This window comes from Sphaerodactylus townsendi, linkage group LG04, assembly GCF_021028975.2.
Source record: "Sphaerodactylus townsendi isolate TG3544 linkage group LG04, MPM_Stown_v2.3, whole genome shotgun sequence".
NCBI lineage: Eukaryota > Metazoa > Chordata > Lepidosauria > Squamata > Sphaerodactylidae > Sphaerodactylus > Sphaerodactylus townsendi.
In genome coordinates, this window is record NC_059428.1 from 103,370,084 (window position 1) to 103,396,696 (window position 26,613).

General features: G+C 40.4%; 1 protein-coding gene across 5 annotated transcripts in view; it reads right to left on the bottom strand.

The window, feature by feature from the left end:
* Positions 1-26,613, bottom strand: part of ARHGEF7 (Rho guanine nucleotide exchange factor 7) — a 115,928-nt gene that overhangs the window by 15,358 nt on the left and 73,957 nt on the right. For 3 of the 5 annotated variants that reach the window (XM_048495353.1, XM_048495352.1, XM_048495357.1), the window contains exons 16-19: positions 25,832-26,056; positions 21,095-21,188; positions 18,645-18,734; positions 12,641-12,817 (exon numbers count right to left, since the gene is read on the bottom strand). In XM_048495353.1, the coding sequence (XP_048351310.1) occupies positions 12,641-12,817; positions 18,645-18,734; positions 21,095-21,188; positions 25,832-26,056 (586 nt within the window). Of the gene's footprint in view, positions 1-12,640; positions 12,818-16,334; positions 17,094-18,644; positions 18,735-21,094; positions 21,189-25,831; positions 26,057-26,613 lie in introns of those variants that run through there. The other 2 variants (XM_048495356.1, XM_048495354.1) reach the window with 2 other exon arrangements.

Sequence of the window (26,613 nt, forward strand, 5' to 3'; positions counted from 1 at the left end):
CAGCCGCACCCCTGGACTTACCACAAGGAGCAGGGAGCCAGCAACAAAAAGGACAGCAGAGAAATGGCAGGAGAGCCTGAGCAACAATAGCAAACCTAAGCAGTTCTAGGGAATGGGGTGGAGGCAGCACAGCCCCAGCCAGGCTACGATCAGCAGTCCACAGCAGTCTTAGAGAGCTAGCACAACCCTAGCCAGGCTGAAATCACAAAAGAGTGTCGGGAAGGATGAAGAGCCAGTCTCAGGCTGCCAGGCCAAGACAGACACTTTGCCAGACACTGGAGCAGGAACCTCCTGAGGGGGATAAAAGGGAGGAAGGGCAAGAGGGAGGAGGTTGGGGTGATGCAGGGGTTCAAGTTTGCAGGAGTACTGTTAATTACCTGACAGAAGCAAAGAGCTTATGAATAGAAGCCAGAGTCATGTTTGTTCCAGAGTGCCTTGCAGGAGTGGCCAGCAGAGGGGTTGCTCACAAGGTGTGATGCCACATCCAACAGACAGCTAATTTTCCAGTATAAATCTTCCCCCTGGTTTAAGTTTAAGTTTTCCAAAAGAGACCATGACAGAGCCTCATGTTTGATTAACATTACCACACAGAATCTCAGCCACTAGAAATTCAGTTGAATATATAGATTTTTTTAAAAATGCTATTTTGGCAACAGTTGCTACCACAAGGGTCTTCACTGAGTGACTGAAGATAAGCTGAAGAAGTCATTTAGTGACTGGCTCCACCTCATGTGGCAGCCATTTTGTGATGGACAGCTTATGGCTGTGCCTCCCAAACTGTGTCAGAATTCCAAACACGTCAGGAGATCCTAGGGTGCATGGAGCCTTACGATGGTCTTCAATAACTTTGTATATTCATAAACTAACCAATGATATAAGATTAGTATTCACTTGAGTGGATGATGCTCACTCTGAAGCAATTTAGCTCTCCCATGAGAAGGTGGGCAAGGAACCTTCCATCCATTTAAGAAAAGTTGCTAGTCTAGCATTTCATTCCCCTTTTAGTGGGATACAACACTCTAGAGCATCATGTTGAAAACAAGTGTTCTTTATACTGATACACTGAAGTATACTCACATCTTCCACTATATAATTGACTAATGCAAAGTGCACGAATCCTCAACCAATGGGCGCACAGGGTCTACAAACCCTCAACCAATGGGCAGGTCATCCTCACTTATCCCTTCCCCGTCCACCCTCCCCACTCCCTACCATGACGTATCCTTCTGCATCAGCAAGAGACTGGCACAGCTTCCTTTCCTTCTCAACTGACAACAGTCGAACAGGAGAGGGACAATCACTTCCCTTCAGGCTGCTGCAGCGGAAAAGGGAGTGGTTGGGGTGAGGAGGGCAGGGAAGGCTTTCGAGACAGGCCCAAGTGGACAATTGGTTTCCTTCAGGCCAGTGAGGCTGGAATGACAGAGGTGAGGAGGGGGAGGGGATCGAGCCAAGCCCAAGTGGAAGAGCCGGTAAGAAGGGGAACAATGGCAGGCCATGCACCTCCCTCTCTAAATGGCGCCACAGCTGGTGCCACTGGCAGGAGAGCTGTTAGGAGTGAATAGCAGGGAAGGCCACTACAACGCCCCCCCCCCACTACAGTCCATTCCATTGCAACCTGAAAAGGACTTTCCTGCTAGTAATTAAATATTTTGTGAATGGCCTCTACCTAATTTCTGACTCTCAGCCTCACTGACTGACTCCATTTTTTTTGCTTTGAGAGGGAGAGTTTTCAATTCATTCCCACTAAATTATGCATACTATTATGAACTTCACTAATGGCTTTCTTTCTGAACAAAAGATCTAAACTCTTTTAATCCTTTTCCTAATGATTTTTAAAATTCCTGGGTTGGATTCAGTACATTCACCAAGAAATCACACATTAGGCAGCTCTGCTTCAGATAGGTTGAGGTAGTCCAGATGTGGATAAAGAGATATGCCTCAGAGACAATGGTGAGCTGTTAGAGAACCATAAGAGAACAAATCAGGAGACCTTGTTATGAATATGTTCTATGCCAAGGAAAACTTGGGAATCTGCAATGGCTGCAGCAAATGAGAATATGACAACACACTTTCATGAAATCTATGAAAACAAGGAAGTTTCCTTTTTAAAGAGCTTCTGCCATTTCCAGAGGTCTTCCATGTGAATTTGAGATGTCTGATGAATTTGCTGCAAATTGTCAGGTCTCTGATGGCTCTGCGTTATTCTTTTCTACAAACTTCAGAGACTAATACATTTTTCATGACGGTGGTACCTCAGTGATTCAACATCTGTGGCTTCTAGCTTTCAGCAATCTAAGCATGTCTCACATGACCTGGACATGCGTGAACAAATTTGTTGTGAGGTACAAGAGATAATAGAGGATTCTTATTCCAAACGATATATTTTACAAATTTGTTATTGGAGAACTATTTCAAGGCTTAGGAAGTACTGAAGCCTCAATCTACAGGTATTCTTTATCAACATAAGATATTGCTAGACTTACAGGAGGAGAGTTTAAAAAGGAATGGGAGGGGAGGGAAAAGAACTCTTCAGGCAGTATTTCTTTGCTTATTACTGAACAACTTGTTATTGCTGGAATCTTGCTGTCTGAGCCGAAGCTTGTACTACGTAAAGAATGGAAACGCTGTACTATGTGCAGTGCTGGAGGTCTAACTTAAAAAATGATGTGGTCAAAATGGAATGGGTACAGAAGAGAGTGACAAGGATAACCAAAGGCCTGGAGACCAATTCTCTATGAGGAAAGGCTGAGGAAACTGGGAATATTCAGTTTAATGAAAAGAAGGTTGGGGCAGGACAAGATTGCTGTCTATAAGTGTTTGAAAGACTGTCACTTAGAGGAGGACATGGAGCAGTTCCTATTGGCAGCAGAGAATGGAACTCACAATAATAAGTTTAAATTACAGGTAGAAAGGTACTAGGTGAATATTTTTTTAAAAAATTATGGTAAGAGTAGTTCAGCAGTGGAACTGGCTGCCTATGGAGGCAATGAGACCCCACCACCACCACCGCCGCCGCCAACAGGCAATCTTCAAGCAATGACTGGATGAACACTTGCTAGGGATGCTTTACGCAGACTGAGCATTGAGAAGGAGGGCTGGACCAGATGGCCTGTATGGCCCCTTCAAACTCTATGACTCTATGCGACGGATGACTCTTTTTATTGGCTATTCTGATTTCCTTGAAGGTTCCTCTGCCATTCAAAAAGAGAGGACAGATGACTAGACTTGGACTTTCAATTTCACTACTTCAGTCACAATCTGTTGCATATGACTGTGACCAAAACTAAACAGAGTGTCCATGAAAATAGCTATCTTGTCCCTCTCCCTGAGTTCATCTTGTAGATGGATTGATGCTGGTATGGCGTACAGCTGAATTCTAAGGAATTGCCCCAGTCATAGAATCCTGTGATAGATACAGAGTTCCAAGTATGACAGTTGGAAACCGTTGGTTGAGGGCTGACAGTTGAAGGAGGGGAGTTAAGAGAGTTTTGGAGACAGCTGAGAGATACAAGTTGTCTGTGATAGATTCTCCTTGGGAGTCAGAGGAACACACACTGGTTTTTGGGATCAAGCAGGATTTATAAAGGAAAAGTTATAAAGGAAAAGAACTCTGTTGTAGAGAGGGTGTTCCTGAAGTGTTTTATGGGAAATACCTCTAAGGAAAAGAGTGATCCCAAGCCAGTTTAAAGAAGCAAACTGGGAAAGTGCGTATATGTTCCTAACTCCTACTAATTTAGAACCATCGTTTGAAGAAACGTATTTGCACAACACAGAGCAGTGACTGCCAAGAGAAATTAACCTCAGTACATAATTAAACATATCAACACTTGTATGAAAACTACCTTAGTTATTTTTAATACAAAATGTCTCTTGTATACATCCATAAGAAGTTCCTTTATCCTTGCTTTCCTGGTACAAGCCAAATTCAATTTTAAGAAACTCTGTTAACCTGACCTATACCATCCCCTAAGAAGAGACAAATAAAATCTTAAATTTTACTTCAAACAGCCTTTTGTGTACCAATTATTTCTAACATAGAAATGGAAACAAAACAATATCCTCCTGAATGAGTGACGTATGGGACATACAACCAAATAAATCAAGACACTTTTAAGTCTCAGAAGTGATAATGCTGGTTGGTGAAGAAAAATTTACGTATTTTACTGCGAAAAAAGAAAGGTTTTCTGTCCTTGAGTGCTTGGGCAGAAGACTTCCTACACACTAGGCACCATAGCTAAGAATAAAGATCAACTTTGCCTCTGTGAAGGGCTATGAACAGGTGTCAAACTCGTGGCCCTCCAGATGTTATGACTACATGATGCTGGTGGGGGTGATGGGAACTGTAGTCCATAACTTCTGGATGACCACGAGTTTGACACCTAGGGGCTAGGGGTTCTACTCTTAACATGCAGAAAAGCTGTCAGAGTCCACTGCTCAGATCTGGTACTGCATTTTCGTGTTCTCCTTTGGCAGCCTGGAACACTCCTGAAACAGCCCACCATGGTGAGTAGCATTTTAAGAGATCTATGGTTCTCAGATAACGCTGTGTTCTTACTTGGACCTGCTAGCGTGGAGATGAAATCCTTTTCTGTAGCTAGCAAAGAGTTTCCTAGTCTGAGGCTCTGGTCAATTGGTGGTCATCAGGACACATTTGCTGGCACACGTGCAGTGACTCCTTTCACAACCTGACCATTTATATTCAAGGAGAAAAAAAGAGAAAAGGCAGAAAGTGATATTTCTAATCTGACAGGCACAGCTTTGTCCTGTTCACTTGGAACAAACAGGGATGGAAATGGGTTGTCCTCCCACCAAAAGGACCAATGGAAATTTTAACAGCAAGGTACAGAAGAGCTTATTACGGGTTCCCTTCTCCCCTAAAGGAGAGCTATGAACTACATGGAGGTTTTTTAGCCATCTCTCCCCAGTCCCATCATAAGACTATGCAAATGTCCCATCATAAGACTATGCAAATTAGTTAGTTGAGCACGATTATATGTTAGAGGACTGATGAAGCATAAACTGAATAAACACAATCAAGAAGATACTGGTTCTGGTGGGTTTTATTTTATTTATTTATTTATTTATTAGATTTGTAGACCGCCCCATCCCCAAGGGGCTCTGGGCGGTGTGGTTGTGGTCTGGTGGATCTTGTTCCTAACGTTTCGCCTGCATCTGTGGCTGGCATCTTCAGAGGATGCCAGCCACAGATGCAGGCGAAATGTTAGGAACAAGATCCACCAGACCGCAGCCAGACAGCCCGGAAAACCCACCAGAACCAGTTGAATCCAGCCGTGAAAGCCTTTGACAATACATTAAACCAAGAAGATGGTTTCAGATAATAGGCATGTTTGGTCTGCCACTGAACAGCTAGATTTGAGTCCAGTAGCACCTTAGAGACCAGCAATATTTTCAGGGTATGAGTTTTAGAGAGTCAAAGCTCCCTTCTATGCTCCCTAAATCTTGTTGATTTCTAAGATGCTACTGGATTTGAATCTAACAAATAAAACAGTTTAAAACACAAAGTATTCTACATGAAGTTATGTTCAACAATACAAAACCTACAACAGCTTAAATCAATTTTTCAAAAACACACCTCCAATACATGTGCTAACATTTATTCACTTGTCACAGCAAACTACGTAACTGAAGGTTATTTGCAGTTATCAAATTACACACCTTATACAGACTCTCCATATAGTCTTTTCAAAGAAATGCTTCTGGGTTGCCGAACAACTGAGAAAAGGATTAGACATTTTAACTCAGCAGAATGTCTATATTAATTCTTTTATTTCAGTAGGCTGAAAGGACATTTACTACCAAAACAACTGTCAAGTATTTGTTTAATATCACTTTTTTTTCCTGAAAGCAACCAAAATATCACAGGAGTAAAAACTATGAGAATTAATGCTGCCATTTGTCTTGGATTATGAGCAGGCAGTTGCAGTAAGGAACATCCAAATGATTTTTTTTGTTTGGTTGTGGTGGGTTTTCCAGGCTGTATGGCCATGGTCTAGTGGATCCTGTTCCTAACATTTCGCCTGCATCTGTGGCTGGCATCTTCAGAGGTGTATCACAGAAGGAAGTCTGTTTCACCCTGCGTCAAGTGAGAAGGGAATGTTTTAGTGGGGTATAAATTGTCATGTCCCCAGGTGGGGAACCAATCAGTAAGCGTTTGGGTGGAACTTGATATGCAAAGGTGTGGTTGATAGTATAGTATTGCAGGTGGGGTTTTTCAGTCCCGGGAGTGATTCACATTTGCATTCCCTGCAGCAGCAGCAGTATTGGTGAATGCAAATCCTGTGTTTGGGTGGAGTCCATTGTCCATGATCTTAGCATGCCCATGGCCTTTGCTTCTGGTGTTTTTAAAGCCTTCGACAATACAATTGTCATTTTCATCTGATAGAGTTGAAGATGTGCTCAAGGATTCTTTTTCTCAAAACAAACTTTGCCAAGCATATTGAGTGAAATTGAGAGATCAGTGTTATTTGCTGAAAAAGTGATCTTATCAAATCAACTATTATAAGCAGAATCCACTGTATTTTTAACATTAATTTTCTTCTTTCCTCATTATTTGTGTCAGTGAAGAGTCAGTATTCACCTTGGTTTTATTTTATGGCTATGGATTACAATTACAATTTTAAAAATTCCCCACTTCATGAAATTCTGCAGTCAGAGTGTTCAACATCCGTTTTATTAACACAGCACTAATATCTCTGTATTTCCCTCTTAGCTGGGTGGGCAGTTATATATAATTTAACTGTTCCTAAGGCTTGAACTGTTGATTCACATCAAATATCCTTATATGGAATTGGATATGAAAAACTGACATACCAGATACCATTTTAAAATAAAACCTTGATAAGAATAAATTATATGCCCCCTAAACTTTATGTATTGTATATGCACTATATGCATATATTAGCTCAATACAGCTTTCAAATTACATAATTTCAAATTGCACAATAAAGTCTGCTGAATAGGTTCACCACTTGATCTTGCATATGTATACTTAAAATCTCAGCTTCTCGGGTACAATACACAACTAATCACAGCATCATAAAATGTGAAATTTCAACATTAGAAACATGTAAGCTGCTTTCAAATGGGAACAAGTCAGAGAAGCCCTCAAGCCTGCATTTCTTCTTCGTCATATGGCTTGTAGACTGAACACTTGCCATTTCTAAAAAACCACAATTTGCTATAAAATTCAGTGGCATTCTGTGATTGCAACTTTCAAAGCAAGTGTCCAAACCACAGATTTACCTAGGTTTGGAATGATTATTTGCAATGAAGAAAAAACTGTGAAATTATTATTTCATACAACTGGGATATCACAAAGTCTGAGCACTTTCAAAGATGGTCACCCAGACACATAATTTATAGTTTATATGATTATCTGAAATACAGGTACACTCACAGCTTTGAAAATGAAGACACACCTGAAATAACATACTGCAAAGAGAGCGTTCACTGTTTTCACCTTCCGTGTAATAATAAAGAGCATCACTCAAACTATAAGAAATACTTACTTCAAAAAGAGATCTGTCCATCGTTATCTAACTAAATGAAATGTCTGGTTTAAGGGGGAAAAACACCTGTTTCACATGACTTGCTATTACTTCAGTAAATGAGATAAATACCATCAGTGCATATTTTGTATAACAGGTCTAACATTTGTTTACGTTATTAAACTCACACAACATTTTAACAATAACATTAATGACATTGATCATTTTAAAACTTAGATATCAAGGTGAAAATTCCACCAATATGAAGAGAGTCCTGTTAATAGATATTTAAAGATATACTCAAATCCTTCAACTTCTCATTGGTAAAAGAGCACCGCTGTACAACGCAAGGCCCCTCACTCACCTGAGATGTCACTGTGCATATGGATCTCCTTCTTCTGTTAGTACTAGTGGATCAGCCTGTGTAAAATAATTCTAAGGCTATATATTTATTTTAAAATACACCCAGACACTCCTGAGCTGTCTTTTGTTTCAAGATCTAGCCCATTTTCTGCTACTTAAGCCAAATGCAGCAACAGTATTTAAGTACACATAATACCTTCTTAAACAGAATTCCATTCATTGATCCAGCAAGTACCAGATGCATACTCTACTGATATATAAAATGGGGTCTATATCTGCAGTTGTAAGAGACACATCTGATGAAGATTTGCATCTCCATCTGAAGCCACTAGCCCAGGGGTAGGGAACCTGCGGCTCTCCAGATGTTCAGGAACTACAATTCCCATCAGCCTCTGTCAGAATGGCCAATTGGCCATGCTGGTAGGGGCTGATGGGAATTGTAGTTCCTGAACATCTGGAGAGCCGCAGGTTCCCTACCCCTGCACTAGCTGCACACGGCATAAAGCAGGTCCAGAGTAAGCTTAATTAAACAACAAATATATGAAAATATACTGTCTGAGAAGGTGAGAAATATAGCGTAAGATCTGTGTGAAGTTAGGTCTCTGGGCATAAGATGATTATATTATGGTTCATTCAGGTCAAAATTTAACTTCTTTACTGAAATATTCTGCTTGACCATGCCCAATATATTTTTTAAAAGAAATGAAATTATGAGGTACATCATCCCTTTCATGATACAATAATTTAATATTAAACTCACAGGATAGTAAATGTAAAATTTATTTCAACTGTACATAACAGATACCTTAAAAAAAACAATTGTTATATGCCACCACAAACAATAAAATGCAAACTGTACAATACAATACACATTCAGATATACATCTATATTCTGTTTTCAAAGTCAGTAACTTACGAAAAGATGGCTTCTCCTGTTCACAAATGAAATGCACAATATATAGATTTTTTTCCAGTTTTTATGCTATTGTATATACACATTATTGTGTTTTGGCAAGATTACGCAAAACACACAATTAAGATAGCTTAATGTCAACTCATCATAATTACTAATTTAATGCCAATACCATTTAAGCCATGTGAAAGGAACTAGTGATGGCTCACACCTACACTCATAATTCACCACCTCTAATGTACTTTCATTATACACTTCAACTGTACACACTATCCTTAACTTACAGGAATTGTACAACATAAGTACCACTAATTTAATATAATTGGAGTTCCTACAAAAATAAAAAACACTGGAACTTCAGCTGAATACCACCGTTTTAACACTGGATTTTAAAAAATGCTTGTTGCATGAATACATCTGATCTATTAGTAACAAATAAATAGTTTGCAACAGTGAAAACACTGGCAATGACTTTAGGTTACAATGAAGAAAGTAATGGGTTGGATCCTGGTAGTTAATCAGTTGAAGGCACTGGTGGTCACAGATCTTTCCTGCATTCCCTTCTTCCTCCCCTCAACAGTCCTTTTCAATCCCCGGAAAGTTTATTTCCAGGGCTGTGGTAGGTGATCTACCACACAATCTATCTAGCAGGGTGGGAGGCTAAAGTGTGAAGCACATAGTGCCCTTCTGTCTCTTTGGTTCTGGACATCTACTTGCCGGGCAATCTCCTCTGCTTCCCTCTCACCACTTCAGCCTCCTGAACAGTGGTGGGATCCGTACCTTAATAACAGGTCTGATGGTGGTGGATTCCAAACAGTGGCACTGCCGCGACACACTCGACCTCCAGTCCCTATTGGGCAGGGAGTTGCTTTAGTAACCCCTTCTCGGCACTCAGAAAAAATTAGTAACCAAAGTGGTGAGAACTGGTTGGATCCCACCTCTGCTTCTGAACCACATGGCTATCAGACTACACAGTTGACACAACCTCAGAAACAAACTTTTTTTGATCTGGGAAGGACTGTTAGGGGGAGGGTAATGTAGGTCAGATATGCAATCCTTGCATCCATGGATCTTGAGATCTAGCCCGGTAACATGCCATCATTCTGATGATGGTCCAACAGTTCTTGCAGTAATGGTGGTAAATGGTCAAAGCTTGAATATTCTGCTCCAGTTAACAAGCATTATTCTGAGCAGGAAAGTACTGGGGCAGACACTGAATTTTGAAAGATATAATACATAAAAAAGCAATATAAATATATTAAGTAAATAAATAGCCTCCCCCCTCCCTTCTTTTCTTTTTTTTTCTTTTTTCCTTTCTTTGTAAGTCAGAAAAGTAAAGCTTAATCATTGGGACAACATGCCTTCACTGCCACCAATGTTTTTTTAAAAAAAGAATACTGAATTTTAAAAATATTAAAATTAAAAGACTGGTAGCTACACTGCGAACACACAAACAATCCATGCCTCTCCTCCTTTTCAAGGCTACAATGGCCATTATTTGTCACTTTCTATTAATTTGGACAAGAAGCCCCAGAAAGCCTCAGAGTTTGACTTGCAAAACAGCCAGGGGATACAATTGTTTTTCCTTTGGCTTGTTCCCACCCCCCACCCCTCCTGCTCAAAATGTTCCATCTCAGCTTTCTCACTTGCTCAGGATAAGACACAGGCACCTTTTTCCCCTACACCACTGATGGAAAAAAAAAACACCTGAGCAGGGATGCATTTTGAAAGGCCAGCTGCATTTAGCAGCCTGGACCGTCCCATTTCTCTGCTCAAATTTGGTGCTTTCTACAGGTAAGAGACTACTGCTTGCATTTTCTGTGAAATGTATGCTTTGGCTCTTGGCACACTTTAAAAAATATCGTACCCTGTGAGCCACAACCATATCCTGGTGCCATTGCAAGGCCATACTCATTCTCCCTCAGACTAGAATAGGGAACCAGGCCCTACCAAAACAGCAGCCACCAGAACCAAACATCAGTACTGCGCCTCAGAGCTTCAACGCTCACTTGGAGAGTGGAATGAGTGTAGTTGTAGCAGCCTTAGAACTCTTTAAAGCTGGTGCTGCTCAAACACTTGAATATTAAGCCATTAATCAGCATCTGAACAGTTCTCCTAGAAAGTCTTCCTTTTCAGTGTGGCAGCTGCATGCAAACAATTATCCACTTTCTGGCCCTAAGGATCAGGCTGCTGGTTAATACTGGGTTCGGCCTACAGATACATCTGGCCTCCAAGCGCTTTGGCTTACTGAACAAGAACCCTCTTTCATGTATTTCAATTTAGTAATATTTATTTACGGGTTACTTTAAGTAAAATAAAATGCAAGTAATTTTGTTCTGAGTATCTTAATATTTCTGTTCTAGTCCCCTTGCTTAGATCAGTAGGTTGCCAATGCTATATTCCACAGTTAAGCAGCGAACATTGCAGTCTACCTGTTGATGTGGACTATCATTTAAGGACCTGTAAACACTTATCATCAAGTTGTTAGAAAGCACTAGTGTTTCATTTAATTCATTTGAACTGTAGTGTTGTAACAAGAACACTAGATATAGCAGTTTAATAAATCTGGTGTCTGGGGGAAAGGCATATTGCCTTCTCATGCGTTCTGATTCTTTAAAAAAAAAGACTAAATTCTTAGTAATTTTTTCCTCTACATCAAAGTTAGCTGCAAAATCATTAGACCCTATTTTATAAGAACTAAACACACAAAAAAGTATTCCATTCCTTAATCAAGAAAACTGATAATCCAGTGTATCAAGAGCTGCTGGAACAAATAAATAGGGATCCATTGCAGTTATAACCCAAAACAGAATTCCTTAATTCTACCATTATTGACTGAAGGAAAAAAACAAACAAATTGAAATACAGGACTTTGATACTTGGACATTTCCAATGGCACACCCAATGCAGAATCTTGGGAACCTAGAGAAATATAACAAGAACTCATAGATCCCTTTCTGCAAAGATGGGAGAGACATTCTAGATTATACCACAACAAAAAAGGGATTGATGATTTTTTAAAAAGAAGTTTATAGGTCACTGAGTGTCTGCAACTTGTAAGCCACAGCCAGAGAGCTACTGAAATACATAGAGGGTTTTTTCCACATGCCCAGGGTATGGTTTAACAAATGCTGAGAAAGAAACAATGCCTTTACTCTGCAAATTGCTTTTGAACTCTCCTCAGGTTCCTGTGCATCTAGGGGAAAGGAAGATCTGCTGTACAAAATACTCTGGATTGTGGCAGGTGTCTTCAAAATAAAATGAAAAAACCTTATTTTGCCAGTAAAACTAGTTTTGCAATGAAGAACTTCCCAGCTTTTAAAAAAAAAGATTTGTTCAACCATCTGAAGTATATAACATGGTCAGCTGACAGTAACACCCACCAAACCTGCAACTTATTAAAAAAACAAATTTACAATTGGCCAAGATAGTTTGGATTTCTTGCAATTTCTTTCTTTTTATTGTGTGCTAAGCCTAAACACCGTAAGGCTAAATCATTTCAATACACATGGCACGTGTGCTTCACAAAACACTTCTATGGACGCATATAAAAAAGAGGGACTGTTGTGGGAAGGAAAGAATAGATAAAATGATACTTTAAAAAAAGCAGACCCTTCAAACCTACATACCAATGCTGTTTGTTTTCACATAAAAAATATTCTGTAGGTTTAGCCTGCCGGGTATGATTGAAGTATCAGAAATTTCTTCCAAAGGTGATTAAAATATCACATTAAAGAGACAAGGAAACTGCAAGAAAACATCTAAGAAAAGCAGGCTGTGATACAACAAGCATTTGTTAAGAAAAGCTCAGAAGTGCATTAGTTCTGGTGAGAGATATACGAGCAACAGCTCTTACGAGATGTAGACCCCATTCTGTAACTATGGGCTGTCCATATACTGTCATAGTCAGAGTCTTCAGAGAGGTCGGAAGGCTCCAAACGAGAAAGGCTACTGCGACGACCCAAGGAGTCTAGACTTGATTGGTCATCATCAGCCAAGACGTGATTATGCATCAGGTCAGTGCCTTGCCATGCTAAGGATGTATGGGTGAAATGAAATGGTAGATGTGGACAGGCAGAGGTGGGATGAGGAGGAGAACATACAGGATAAGCCACAACCAAAACACATGAAACAAAAGCAAAAGGTGACGGGAAGAAAAGGAAAAGAGAAAATATTGTTAAAAAGGCACCAACGTTTGTTGTCCCCAATTTGGCTGGGTTTTATATAAAAATTAAACTTTTCGCATGTACATTTTTTAAAAAGACAGACACAATAAAAAAGAAACTCCATTCAGAGGGTGCCTCTGTTTATATATGCACTTTTAAACAGGATCAATTGCTTTGGTTGAAAAGGAGATTTTGAAAATATGTGGTAGAAATTACATTCACAACAAATCATATAGCACCCTTTTTTAAAAAAATGGGGAAAACCCTGAAAAGATTTGTGCACCTGTATTGTTTTGTGTTTCCAGAAAATGTGTCTTCTAGAACATGCTACTGAGTCAAAATGTCTAAAATAGAATCAAATTGTGTTTTTTTAAGTATTCTAAACTGTACTTAAATACTTAAATTTTAAGTATTCTGTGACCATATTCCTCAGCAGGTCTATTCAGAATCCTAGTCACATGTAGTAAATGGAACTTAATCCCAGGAAAGTGTTCTTAGGATTGCACTGTTCAGCTGTCCCTTACCTAAGACCATCATTTACTCCCTCTCAATTACCTTTAGAGGAAACAATAATTCTGGCATTGTATTTCTGAAGTGTTGCTAGAATGACTCCTAAGGTCTACATAGTAAAATATCAATGAGTAAGAACCAGCAACACTTGACTGTCCTACCCAAAGACTTTTCTTGGGTGGGAAAAAATCTTTGTGGAAGGATGGCAGGGCTTTAGTTTGGAAAAAGGCGACCAGAAAATGGGCTGAGGTTAAAGAAAATAACCAAAACAACTACAAACTTACTGTGCAGGCACGTAACATATGAACTGGGCCTTAGCCAGCAAAAAGGTAAACCATGGGGGATTGGCAATAGATCAGTGAGGCTTAATTCATATGTTCAATCTGTGGCCTTTTAGCCCTCTGAAAACAATCATATGAACACAGCCCCATGTGGGTATTGGACTTGTGAGCCACTTTCACCCTGCCATCACAAACCCCTTGAGAAAGGTTGAAGGACAGCTTTGATTAAAAGCACATGGAGTTACACAAAGCTCTGTAACATGGCATCTCTCCAGGCAATTATGTTTTTAGCGATCCACTCTTCCAAAGACGGGCATCGCGGAGAACTGGAGCTCCAAATTCTGGAGTCCAAGCTACCACCAATTCCATGGAAGGGACCAGGTTGTGTGTGTACTGGGCTCACATTAGGACACTCGTGAAATTCTCCATTAAGAGCACAGGTGGTTTCACCGTGACATCAAAAACAAAGTGATTTAGTAGATTTAATGGACCTGGAATGCATCCACTTGCTTCTCCAGTTCTTTCAACACTACTTCAGTGCCTTTTCACATGATCAGTTAATGGGACACTCCCAATAGAATTCTAGACTCTGGCCAATGTGCCTCACAGTCTTTATTCAAGCAACACACATCTTGGTCACATTTCGTACAGGAGGGATAACAGTTTTTCTGAATGTAAGGTTGCATTAAACAGAGAATTATACTCCCACTTTCTCTCCTGCTAAGGAAACTCAAAGGGGCTTATAATTTCCTTTCCCTTCTTCCCCCCCTCCCTCCACAACAAACACCCTGTGAGGTGGGTGGGGCTGAGAGAGCTCTGAAGAGGTGTGACTCGCCTAAGGTCACCCAGCTGGCGTGTGTTGGAGTGCACAGACGAATCTAGTTCCCCAGATAAGCCTCCACAGCTCAAGTGGCACAGCACCACTGCTCCACAGCACCACTGCTGTCTTTCTCATCTCCTATCCTAATATAGACAAGAGTGCATTCCACATAGAACACAGCATATCCCTTACTGGGAGGGCTTTCTAGATGTCTCCAATTTAAATAGCAAATATTACTCGGTAAACACACCCATTGTTGGAGATAAAAAAGTAAAGGGAGTGTCACAAGCATATGCAGTCAGTTCAGATGCAATGTTCTCAACAACCCAAACTACAATTAGTGATTAGGAATATTCTGCAGGATCAATGCTCTTTTTATCTCCTTCCTCTAGAACTCAAATTTCATCCCTCCTCCTTTTACAAACAGCAGTCTGACATCACCCATCAAGAAAGAAAACAGCAAATCCAAATGTATAAATAGAAGGCATGGGGAACACATTAAGCATAAGACTGCATGTGCACCAAGCCACAATCTAAATATTTTTTAAAAAAGAAATAAAGAGGCTTAAGGATTTAAAGCTGCTACACTGCATCCACTGTTTCTCAGGATGAAAGTAGAATTGAGGGAAATGTGTTCATCGCTCATCCCATCAAAACCCAAGATCCAAAGATCATTACGAAAGCAGCACATGAGCCATGTACACAAAGAAGAGCATCCCCCCCACAAAATATACTATACATTTTAGTGCTGAGAGAAATGCAATATCCCCTTTTCAAGAGGTATCAACATCCTGAAGGAAGACATTTCGACTGTATACAACAAAGGAGAAGCAAATGCACACTTGCTGCACAACAAACTGATCATGCGAAAAGGCCCTGAGAGCAGCAGACAGCACACAGGGATGAAGACGAGACTGAAGGAAAAACAGCTGCTCTCATTTCCCAACCTTGTCTGTTTCCGTTTGCAAATTCCTGTCCTAACTCTTATGTCACTGGATTCCAGCCCAAAGATCCCCCCACATAGTTATGCTAAATTGGCCTTTCTGGAAGCAACAGCTCCAAAATAACAAATGGAAAATGATACTAGCAGAACTGCCAGACCTGGACTCAGGAGGGACAGGAGCAGAACTGGAGAATAAAATGTGATAAAGAAACTGCATCAATGAAAAGGTACCATTATATATGGATTCTGTAAATACTGGGCAACATTTGCCCTGTTTTAACGTAGAAGTATTATATGTGTGTAAGGTCTTATTCCCTAGATTACAGGTTCTGTAGACCAGTGGCTCTCAGATGCTCATGGACTACACTTCCCATCATGCCAGTATGGCACAATTGGCAGATCCATGAACATCTGGAGAGCCACTATATTGCAGGACGAACCCTGTCTCTAGTGAAAGGCTAAAGCCAATGTGTCTTTGTTCATAAGTGTTTTTTAAAATTGCATGTACATTGAGGAAAAAAATACACATAATTTTAACAATATCAGCAATCTGAAAAAAAGAAGCCGTGCATCTAAATGCAATTACCTTTGTTTTCATTGCAAATAAATGCAAACAAAAGCTGTCGTTCTTTAATGTAAGCAATGAAATTTATTGCACTATGTATATTTACAAAATATACATAGAAAGGGGGGAAAGGCAAAAAAGCAAAAAAAATTATACCAGTTGTGTGTCTGTAAGCACACAAATTTACATTAATTTTAAAAAGGAAGTTTCAAAACACGTCATCGCCTTGTTTTTTTTTTAAAAAAATCACACACACCAACTTGAGCACAGTTGTGCCATTTAAAGCACCAGCAATTTTATTTTATCTTTTCACTCCCGCCCTGTACAATCATTCCAAAAAATCCTGTACAAGATTATTGTAGGACTGTAAACAGTAAAATTCAAGGACAACGTTTGAATGAGCAAAAATGCATAAAGTAGCCTAAACAGAAACATACAAAAATATAACACACAAGAGACAGTTTTACCACTTTGATGCCAATAGCTTGCTGTTATGGTTCACAAAGTGTTACAAACCTTTTCGTAAAAGCCAGAAAATCAAAGTAGCAAGACTAAAATGTAGTCCTACAATAAATTACCACTAATAACAAATGACTAAAATCTCATTTTATAGTGTTCATGCATGAACTCTAACTGTAGTTTGAAGTAAAAAGTAGAATGATAGTCAATTGTCAGGCTAATACATTTGGTATAGAAATGTCTACATAACAACGGTATTCATTAACTAACTTTTCTGGTAAATAGTTAAGCATTTAATGGATGAATATCGACCAATATCTACATCAATTTCTGCCAATAATAAACTACTTGGTAATTTATAATTTTAGATACCTTCCGGAGCATATCGCTATTAACTAGGTTTATGATTAATGGCAAAACTGTGCAAACTGGAACATACCAGAGAGAGTATGCTTCCTCCCTTATGCAGCTATAACAACATGCTGGCAGATTCTCCTGTTAGGTACAATGCTTTACTTACAATAGAGGATCTCCACCACTGCAGCCTTGTTTAAGATTAAATAACCTGGGTCCCCAAGACACAGTGTAAGTTGGGTATATATCTGAGTAATTGAAAACAGCAGCTTTGCTAAACATACAGATATGTACAAAATACATTATCGTCCTCTAGAATAAAGGGGAATTATGAAAAAGAAATATTTAAACTACTTTGAACTGTTTATGGCCAGTTACATTTTCACTCAATGGAAAAAGTCTCTTCACTCTTTTTAAAAAAGTACATCTCTGAGTGAATTAAAAAAAAATTCAGAGGTCTAAACCAAAAAGGCTGAAATATCAAGCAAGCTGAACTCCATATGGACAGCTGCCATTTTTTATCATATAGCTAAAAGTAATGAATACCATGTATTGCTGAATGCACTTCATTTTATGACAGCTTTGCAAACCAAGCCTAAGCAAAGCTGATCTAACCCCAAAAATACTGATGAGCACTCACAACCATGTCCGTTGGACACAACATCAGAGATTCAAACAGCCTACAAAGGTTGCAGGGTCATTATTCCAGCACTGGAAGTTTTAACACTGAGGCAGAAATACCTAGGCGCAGCTGGTGAGACTTATGGCACTCCAGTCAGCTCATGGATTGCATACTTTATTCAGCCCCTGCCAGAATGGCCAATTGGCCATGCTGGCAGGGGCTGATGGGAATTGTAGTCCATAACATCTGGAGTGCCAAAGGTTCGCCACCACGGGCCTAGGCTGTCAATTCCCAAGCTGTGCATCATCAGAGTGGCTGGAGTACCATAAAAAATTAAGCCACCATGTTTGATGCATCTTCCATTTTGTACCCCTCCAAGAAGTAACGATACCTCCTAACTTCCAATACATAGGTCATGGCAACATTCTGAGGGAAGGAGAAAGTAAGAATGCTTGGCAGTTGCTTAACAAGAGTCAGTGGGAGAACCAATAAGGATGGTGGATTTCCAGAAGCAGCACACTGGCCCCAAAGGACAGTCCCTCTTCTGAGCATGAGCAAACCAGACAAAAGGGGAAGCCACATTAACTGGGCTATGCCAGAAGGATGCCTGCCTGCCTGCCTGCCTACTGTCTTCTGCAAGCTAATCAAGGGAAAAAAATTATCTACCTTTCTGACTTTATCGTAATGTGCCGCCAGCCTTAACCCACCATCCACCCACTAGTCTCCTGAAGAGAAGGAGTTTGGCAACACTGGCTTAGGGTCAGCACAACACACTGCAGCCCCTGATTTGTGAGCCTTTCCATTAAATTATATGGATCAGAACTACATGGAGCATACATATTCGGCCACAAAACTCCAAAACTGAATATGAGAACAGTTCATTGCAGCTCTTACTCCATCTACAGATTTGGCCACCGCAGAGTAAAGGGGAATCAGTATTATGGGCATGTGAGTGCACGAACCACCAAAAAAAGTCAGGCTACGAAACAAGTATTTACCCATTCCATTCTTTTGGCATTTGTGCATGTTTTCCCCAACATTTAGATCTCTTCAGTCAGCTAAAACACTCAAGGAAGACTAGCGATACCACTTGCTGAATTAATGGAGCAGCAACAATTGTTTACTTTTTTCAAAACTTACTTGAATTCAGTGTTTGGCGTGTTTTGGCACTTGTGCAGTAAGCTTCAATAACTTTTAGAATCTGAGCGTCTTCTTCTAACGCAGCTGTACCTGCGTAAAACAAAAATACAATATTTATTGTAACTGTAGTTCAACGGGCTTTTATATTTTGAAAATAACTTCAGGCCAAAAACACACTAAGTGCAGGGCTCAATTCTGCTGTAGGACAACAGCTAACCAAAAAAAATACAAAAAATGATTGTCAGATCAGTCCTATATGCCTATCTTTGATAGAAGATGAAGCGCCACATGGCCAACTGAGGAAAGAAAACAGCACTGGCAAGGAGAGGGAGTCTCAAATGAAAACTCAGCCCTCTCAGGACCGCCACTTAGGTTTTGAGATGCTGGAGGGGCATGTAGTTCCCGCTCAGACCTGCCTGTTTACACTTAACAGCCATCAAGCTCTCCATCCAACCCTGTAGTGCAGGCTACCTTTGCAAGTAAAGGCTGTTCTCTGGATAGCAGTGCCAGCCTACGTCACTTTATTCATGTGGTATGGTTCAGTGCTTCAAAATCTGAAGCGACAATCTCTAGCAGAGTCAAAGGCTCACTCTGCAACCTAAAGACAGCCTGGAGTCATGCAAGAGGTTTCAGACCATCTGGAGAGATACTAAGTTGTTAGCACAACATATTTCACTCATAAAGACAAGAAGTGTGATGTCATGATCAGACTGTGGGGCTAGCATTTGGGAGACTCAAGTTCAAATTCCCACTTCGCCATGGCAACATCCTAGGTGACCTTAAGCCTATCACATACTCTCAGCCTAACCCACCTCACAAGGTTGTTGGAAGGATAAACTGACAAAGAAGAGGATGGCACAAGCTGTTTTTGATCCCCATTGTGGAGAAAGAGGAGTTAAATGAAACAAATACAACCAAATGTATTCAAGGAACACCTTCTCCAGTTAGAATACACCTATGAGCTCAGCTCAGTTGTTGAGGATCTGTTTTGTGTCCCATCACCATAAGTAGGTAAGTACATGTGAATGCACTTCGCTGGGCTGTACATCTAGGCCCATCCATCCAGATTTACTAAAAATAATCCCTTTCTGCCAGGCTTTGAGACATTGATTTTATTAAGATTTTTGTTGAGGCTTTTAAATCCGATTATTGTTAAAAGAGTTTTTTATTATTATTTGTTGTGTTCTTTGGATTGTTTTATTGGATTACTTGGGATTACAAACTTGGATCCAAAGCACGCGCAGAACTGAGAATCCGGTGATGTGGGATTTCCCTGTCTGCCCCTTCAGATACAGACCTCGACTGCCCCCCGCTTGGGGGTAGGTAGGGAGTCGTCAAGGAACTCAACTGGAATAGAATAAGAGTCAAAGACGAAAAGGGCTTGGCAAACATAACTCTTCCCTCCTCTGCCAGTGTGAGCACCATTCTACCAGTGCAACAATTATGCAAGTGGAACAGCACCTCTGGTCCAGCCCAAATGCTTTTCAAACTTTGGGGGGGGGGGGGGGGGGGGGAAGCCATCTTCATAGCTTTTACTGAAAGGCAAGTGCACATTTTATTGTTGTTGTTGTTGTTGTTGTTGTTGTTGTTAAGGCTCTGGGCGGTGCACAACATATTGATATATATACCGGTAGTAGTAATTTGAATAATAAATAAATAACTGAAAAGGAAAGAAGAATAGCAAAATTATGGAAGCCACCCAGGGGATTCAAAACAGAATTCAGCTACCTGTTTGGAGTGAGATAAGAAGATCTCGAGAAATAAATGACCTATATTTGCAGCCTGATGCTATGGTAACGTACTTGAAAATCAGTTCCACTGAGGTTAATGGGGCTTATTCACAAATAAGTGTGCAAGCACAGTAGCCTTTGAGTTTGGAAAAGCATCCAGTGTAGAATCACATATTAAACAGAATACTTAGTGACTATTTGTATACCTTTTATCTCAGGTTTTTTATTGTGTTATGATTATTGTTATGCCAAATAAAGGCTTATTATTATTATAATACTTAGTGACAAAAGCTTAGAGTTACAATCCTATACACATATCTGGCAATACTCCCTACTGAATCCATTGGGACCTGCTTCTGAATAAGATCAGGCTACAGGGTGGGCAACACCGACTATCACACCTAGTTAACTTATGCTAGTGTATGGCAGTACCAAACAATTACACCTTTCACTTAAAACCCTTCACAATCACGACTAGCACAAAACAGCAATATCCAAGCAGTACTCCTGATTCAACAGATCAACTGCATGTCATAATTGTGAGGCTTCTAAGATGTATGCTTGACAAGCTATACAGAGGCATGTGGAGCAACTTCTGTTCAAACTCCATCATTCCAAAGGAATGACACCCTTTTCTGAAAATAAGTTAGAATACTAATGTTTTGGCCAAGCAGGAGTGATGAAAAATCCTCTACGTCCCTGTAGGACAAACACACTTACTTTTTCTCAGGGCAAACTCCTCTTCTGATGGTTTCCGTTCAGGTTTTCTCTTGGGCAGCAATTTTTTCATTGTTTTAGGGCTTTTGCTGAGATCCTACATGGACAAAGCACAACAATAACCTATGTATTCCCTATTACTGAAAGATGGTTGAATTTGTCTATTGAAGTAAACTTATACCCACAAACAGTCTTGCATCTCCTTGAAAACTTAGATTTACTGTGGCATAATTTCAGCGAACTAAAACCCACCAAATACACATTCTGAATTATGATTGGTTGTTACTAACTCTGGTTTACACAAATCGTTTCACTGACTTTTGAGCCTATTTTATACTGGATCCTATCTATACACCATAAGCGGGCAACCGTTAAACTGCATTGGAATCTGAAAGACATTTAACTTGCTCTGGCTAACGAAAGCAAACTCACAGACAGCAGCTACTATAAAAAAATTATCAATGCAACAATTATGATCCTCAGATGGAAAACTGATAGCTGATTCTGGCCCCATCTGCTAAATGAAGGGGTGGCTTTCTGTAAGAAAAGCAGAATCTCTGAGAAATCAAAGGTTCAGTACAGCATTTCCCTCTGCTGCTGCTGTCAGCTGATAATGTTTATAAAGTAACATTTTACATTAATGTGGGGTAATTAAACTACTGTTAAAAGAGACCAATGGGCCCATTACCAAGTTAGCTTACAAATAAATGATGTTCTTTGAGTGGAAACCTAGGCACTCGCACCAGTGCACTCCACACTTGCTCAAAGCTGCAATCCATAATATTCCAGAGCTAGATTTTCAGATGGGAAAGTGTGGTTCAGTTGGATGCGTATGTCAGACCTGGAGTGGGAAACCAAGGCTCAAATCCCCCACTCTGCTATGGAAGCTTGTTAGGAGACTTCTGGCCGGTCATTCTCACTCAAAGGGATTCAGCACAGCAACGAGTTGCAATCATTATAAATGAACTCGGTTGTTTTTTTTATGGAAAACGAATTCATTTATAACTATTACAACTCGATATAAATATACTGTGTGGAATTAGCCTCAGCCTTGCTTACCTCACAATACTCTGCAAGGATAAAATGGAGGAGGGGAGAATGATATATGCCATCCCAAACTCTTTGGAGGAAGGGTGGGATAAGAATGTACCAAATAAAGAAAACTTCTCTCCACAGCTCTCATTTGAGTCTCGGATATGGCTGCGGTACTGAACCAGTCCAGCAGGCAGACCAAAACAGGGGGGAAAAGCCACTTGGCTTGGGGTCAGAGGGAGGCTGTTGCAGAGAAGGCTGAGTTGACCCCCATAACAATGATCAATGCCAAGGCAGTCATGCCTACAAAATCAACCAGTAGAGCCAAAGCAGACACCTGCATTCCAGACACCACAGCTGATGGGAGCTGCTGAGAATGACACTGCAGCCGTTGGCCCTAAGAACTGGTCTCAAGAGGGAGTCTATAGTGCCAGGGTACCAGAGGCTGAGTGCTGAAGGAAATCCAGTGATGCTAGTGACATGGATGCATCAAAGGTGACTGTGGGGACACCACGGCGCTGTTGAGCAAGAGCCCCATTACCTACCACGCTGCGCCTGTAGTCTCAAGAGCGGGGTCAGTAGTGGAGTGACAACTATCGATCCCGAGGATCAATCTCATAAGTACCAACAGGGATGGTGGTAATGAGCGAAGGAATGAGTCTTGGTCCCAATGTAGTTTGGAAGTTTGCCCCCTCAGCTGATGAGAACGTTTTGATGGAGACCAAGACTGTCCCACTAGAGGTGAGGAGGATTGAACTACATCCCATGAAGTGCTGTCAGCCTGGCTTTTAGAGAAGGATCTGATGAACCACATACTGGGTGACTGATCCTGATCCACCAAAGGATAACTACGTTCTTCTGTATCTAGTGGCTCACACAACAGAGTCTGAGAGACATTCTTTAAAGCTGAAGTCACTGATGAGATCATAATTCACGGAACCATCCTTCCTTATCACCATATTGTCATGATATATATATAAAAGGTTCACAAAAGGTTCATCTTCTAATCAGCAGAGGTTTGCCCAACAGCAAGGCCGGAGATAGTAAGTCTAGGGCAAAGTAGCAACAGTTGACCTTTAACATGATTGGTGAGTTCAACTGTGACTCTAGACCAATGAGAGGCTGTTGCTGGGGCGGGGGAATAGTATCCTTGTTGAATGTATGAGAACCAATGCATTGTATATGATAAGTTCAGTGAGAGTCTAAGTTCAGAGTATTGAGTTCTGTGTGTGTTCAACTTTGTTCTTGCTGAAGAGATCTGTATAGTCTTATAGTCTTGTATAGCATAGACTTGTGTAACCTTGCAACTGCTAAAGTAAAACCTTCCTATGGAAAGAACATCTTGCATGGAGAGTATTCTTTTCCAAGAGTGGCAGGAGGCTGCAGTTAGTGCAAGAAGACTATAGACCTTCTCATCTTACCAGAGTGACTCTGCTTTAAACTCTGCTGATACATATCATGATCTGATTGGTACTGTTCCTTCCATATTTTGTGAATAGGCTTCGAAGGAAGTCAAAGGTGTGGGGGTTTTTTTGGGGGGGGTTGCCATCTAAAGTAAACCTGTTGCATTAACAAGGTCAATGATTCTGAGAGGTCTGGAGTGGGGATGAGAATCAGGGCCATCACAACTGAAGCCAGAAACTCTGTCAACACTTTGAGGGAAACTTACTGGTGACAGATGAAGCAGGAATGGCCCCTTGACTGGAAGGAGCCTCTGCCATCATGGCCAGCACTGAGAGGGTAACTTAAACATGGAACAAATGTTCTTGCAAGGCATCCCACAATGGTGAAACCTATTAAATGTAGTCTATTCTGCCATATACTGTAAAGGCACATTTAAAAAATTCCCCTAAATTTTTTGTCATAGTGATGAAAAACAGTCAAAGAAAAGAGAAGGAAGGGGGGACAGACTGGAAATGCTTTCCCAGAGACCGTTCTGTGAGTGAAACATTTCCACTTGTTGCTGAAGTTTCAGCAGCTGAAAGAGAACTGAATGGCAAATTGTGTCTCCTTTTCCTCTGAGATTCATGATGGTAAGACAGCACAAAAGGGAACAGGATTTTTTTTTACCTAAAAGTCTAGCTCAAGAATGTTCTGAATCAGTAAAATGCACAAAGACCACAAAGAACGCTTCAGCTGTACGGAATAATTAACCTGCTTTAAAGAAATAGAAAGTCATGCAACTCTGCCCTTTTAAAAAAAGGATAACTTCAAAAATCTGCAAGAAAAGCAAATGGTAAGTGAGCAACAGACAGTTTGAAAATCACAGATTTTCCAACTAATATAAAAATGTGAGATTGGTCTTCATTTTTAAAATCTTTTTAAAAGAGAAGTCAAAGAGTGTATAAGCAAGTAACAAGAAGCAGAAGTTGCTGACAAAGTTACTGGTAAAAATCCAGACCAGCAAAGATCTAGCCAAGGTTGCACTGGGATTTATTACACAGTATATAAATGAACTTGCTTTCTTTACTAAAAAAGCCCCACACATATCTTAGGGACAGTGTAAGTGGACCACTGCCTGGGGATTATCTTACAGATTAATGTACTGGCAAGATTTTTGTCAACTTCTAATTAGTCATTGCTTCATAAATACCTGCATGCATCTAGCAAACAATCAACCATATCCTCCCCAGGACAGAGAATTACACTGAGGAGAAGAAAGGAGATAAACTCCCATCAGCAATTGTATGTTGGTGAGTTCTAACTGGGATGGAAGATAGACAAGAAGGGAACACCCACTGGAGGTTCACGGATACAAGATACTATTGCCCACTGGAAAAGAGTATTTTCCCCTATGCTTGACAACAAAATGAGTAATAGACAAGGCCGTGAAAATCCCTGATTCAAATCCTGACTCGTCATCAAAGACTGTTTAAGAATATAGCTCTGCAAAGCATCTCTGTGTTGCTGCCCAGATTTATTGGGACATGTTAGTACTTTACTGACTGGCTTTTATGCTTGCAAAGAATGATCCTTGCAGTTTGTTCAGGTGAGATAGCAATTTACATCTCAGACTGAGGAAGTGGGAATTTCCCTCAAAACAAGGGAAAATTACCAGATAATCAGACTCTCTCTGCTTCCTATTTGGAAATGAACTTTATTAGAATTCATACATCTGTTTTTTAAAGTCTCTAGAAGACCTCTGTGTAATAGGTAGATTCTTACATTTGATATCGTGTTTGCTTGACTGTCTCGTGGCTTTTTGTATTGTCACTTGTGCACTTTATATTAAATTGTAGCACACATCTATCTTATATTGTACAAGTATATACTCGATTGTAGCCATTAGTATAGTGTTTTCTGTTCAATTTGATACTTAAGAATATAGTTAGACAAACCAAACCACACCTCTCACAGGCTCAGCCCCATTCCCCCAGATCTGCAGTCTGGGTGTAATAACACTAACCTACTTTATGTCATGAGGATTCCTGGTGAAGTGCTCTGAGCACTTATAAAAAGGTCAGTGAGGAGACCTATATAGCATTGGAAGATAAAGGCTTGATTAATTCCCACTGAACTGCCTACTAAAATAAAGATGATCTATTAGGTTCTTTTTAAAAATCACCTCCTTATGTGAACAATGACAACTGGACAGTAGCTGAACTCTACTTAAAATGCTTTACAGAAAGCATAGTCCACGCACTGCACTGGTAACCCGGTAATGACACAGAATGAATTGTGACTTCCGACAAGGTTGCTCATTCTCACCTCTTTGTAACAGAGTGCTGCTGAAGGCCGCAGTGGTGGTGCCGGTCGCAAACAGCTCAAACTCCACGGCTTAGGAGTTTTAGGAGGCTCCAGGGGTCCCCAGTTTATAGTAGTATGAGGCGTCCCATGATGTGAAGGGTGTGGCAAAGTGTGGTAAACTGGAGTCAGCGGTATTTGTTTGCTATCTGAGTGTTTGCTAGACGGTGTTACGGGATGAGAAGGAAGCTGCCAAGTGAACAAAGATTGACAGAAAAAGAAAAGAAAAACATGATGGCTGTATACAAAGTTATGCCAGTCAGCAGTCAACATTATTATTACTGTGCTACGTAGCCTGGGGCAAGGTTTAAACCAGTTAAATGCATTTGTCAATAGTGTTGCTTGCATCCTGTCTAGAATTTCCACAGGTGCAAAGAAGAAGGGCAATTTTACAGATTCCTTTCTTCCAAGGCAGCCCAGAAATAGCTAGGGAAGGGGAATCAGAAGTCTCTCATGGGAGGGAGGGGGGTGAGAGAAAACTAGTAAACGTTTGTCTTCACTTCATAATAGTAAGAAGATGGGGGAACAAAAGTGACCCATTTTCCCGGTTTACTTCCCAACAGCTAACACTTCTGCACATAGATCATCCAATTTGTATATTGCGCTTCCATAATATCCCAAGCTTTGCCCAATGCATCCATCAATAGGATCCCTACAGGTCAGGCAACTGACATAGATAGTTCCCAGTTTTCAAGGGCAAAGCAACATGTATTCAAGACAGCTTCAGACTTCAATCTCCACTGTTT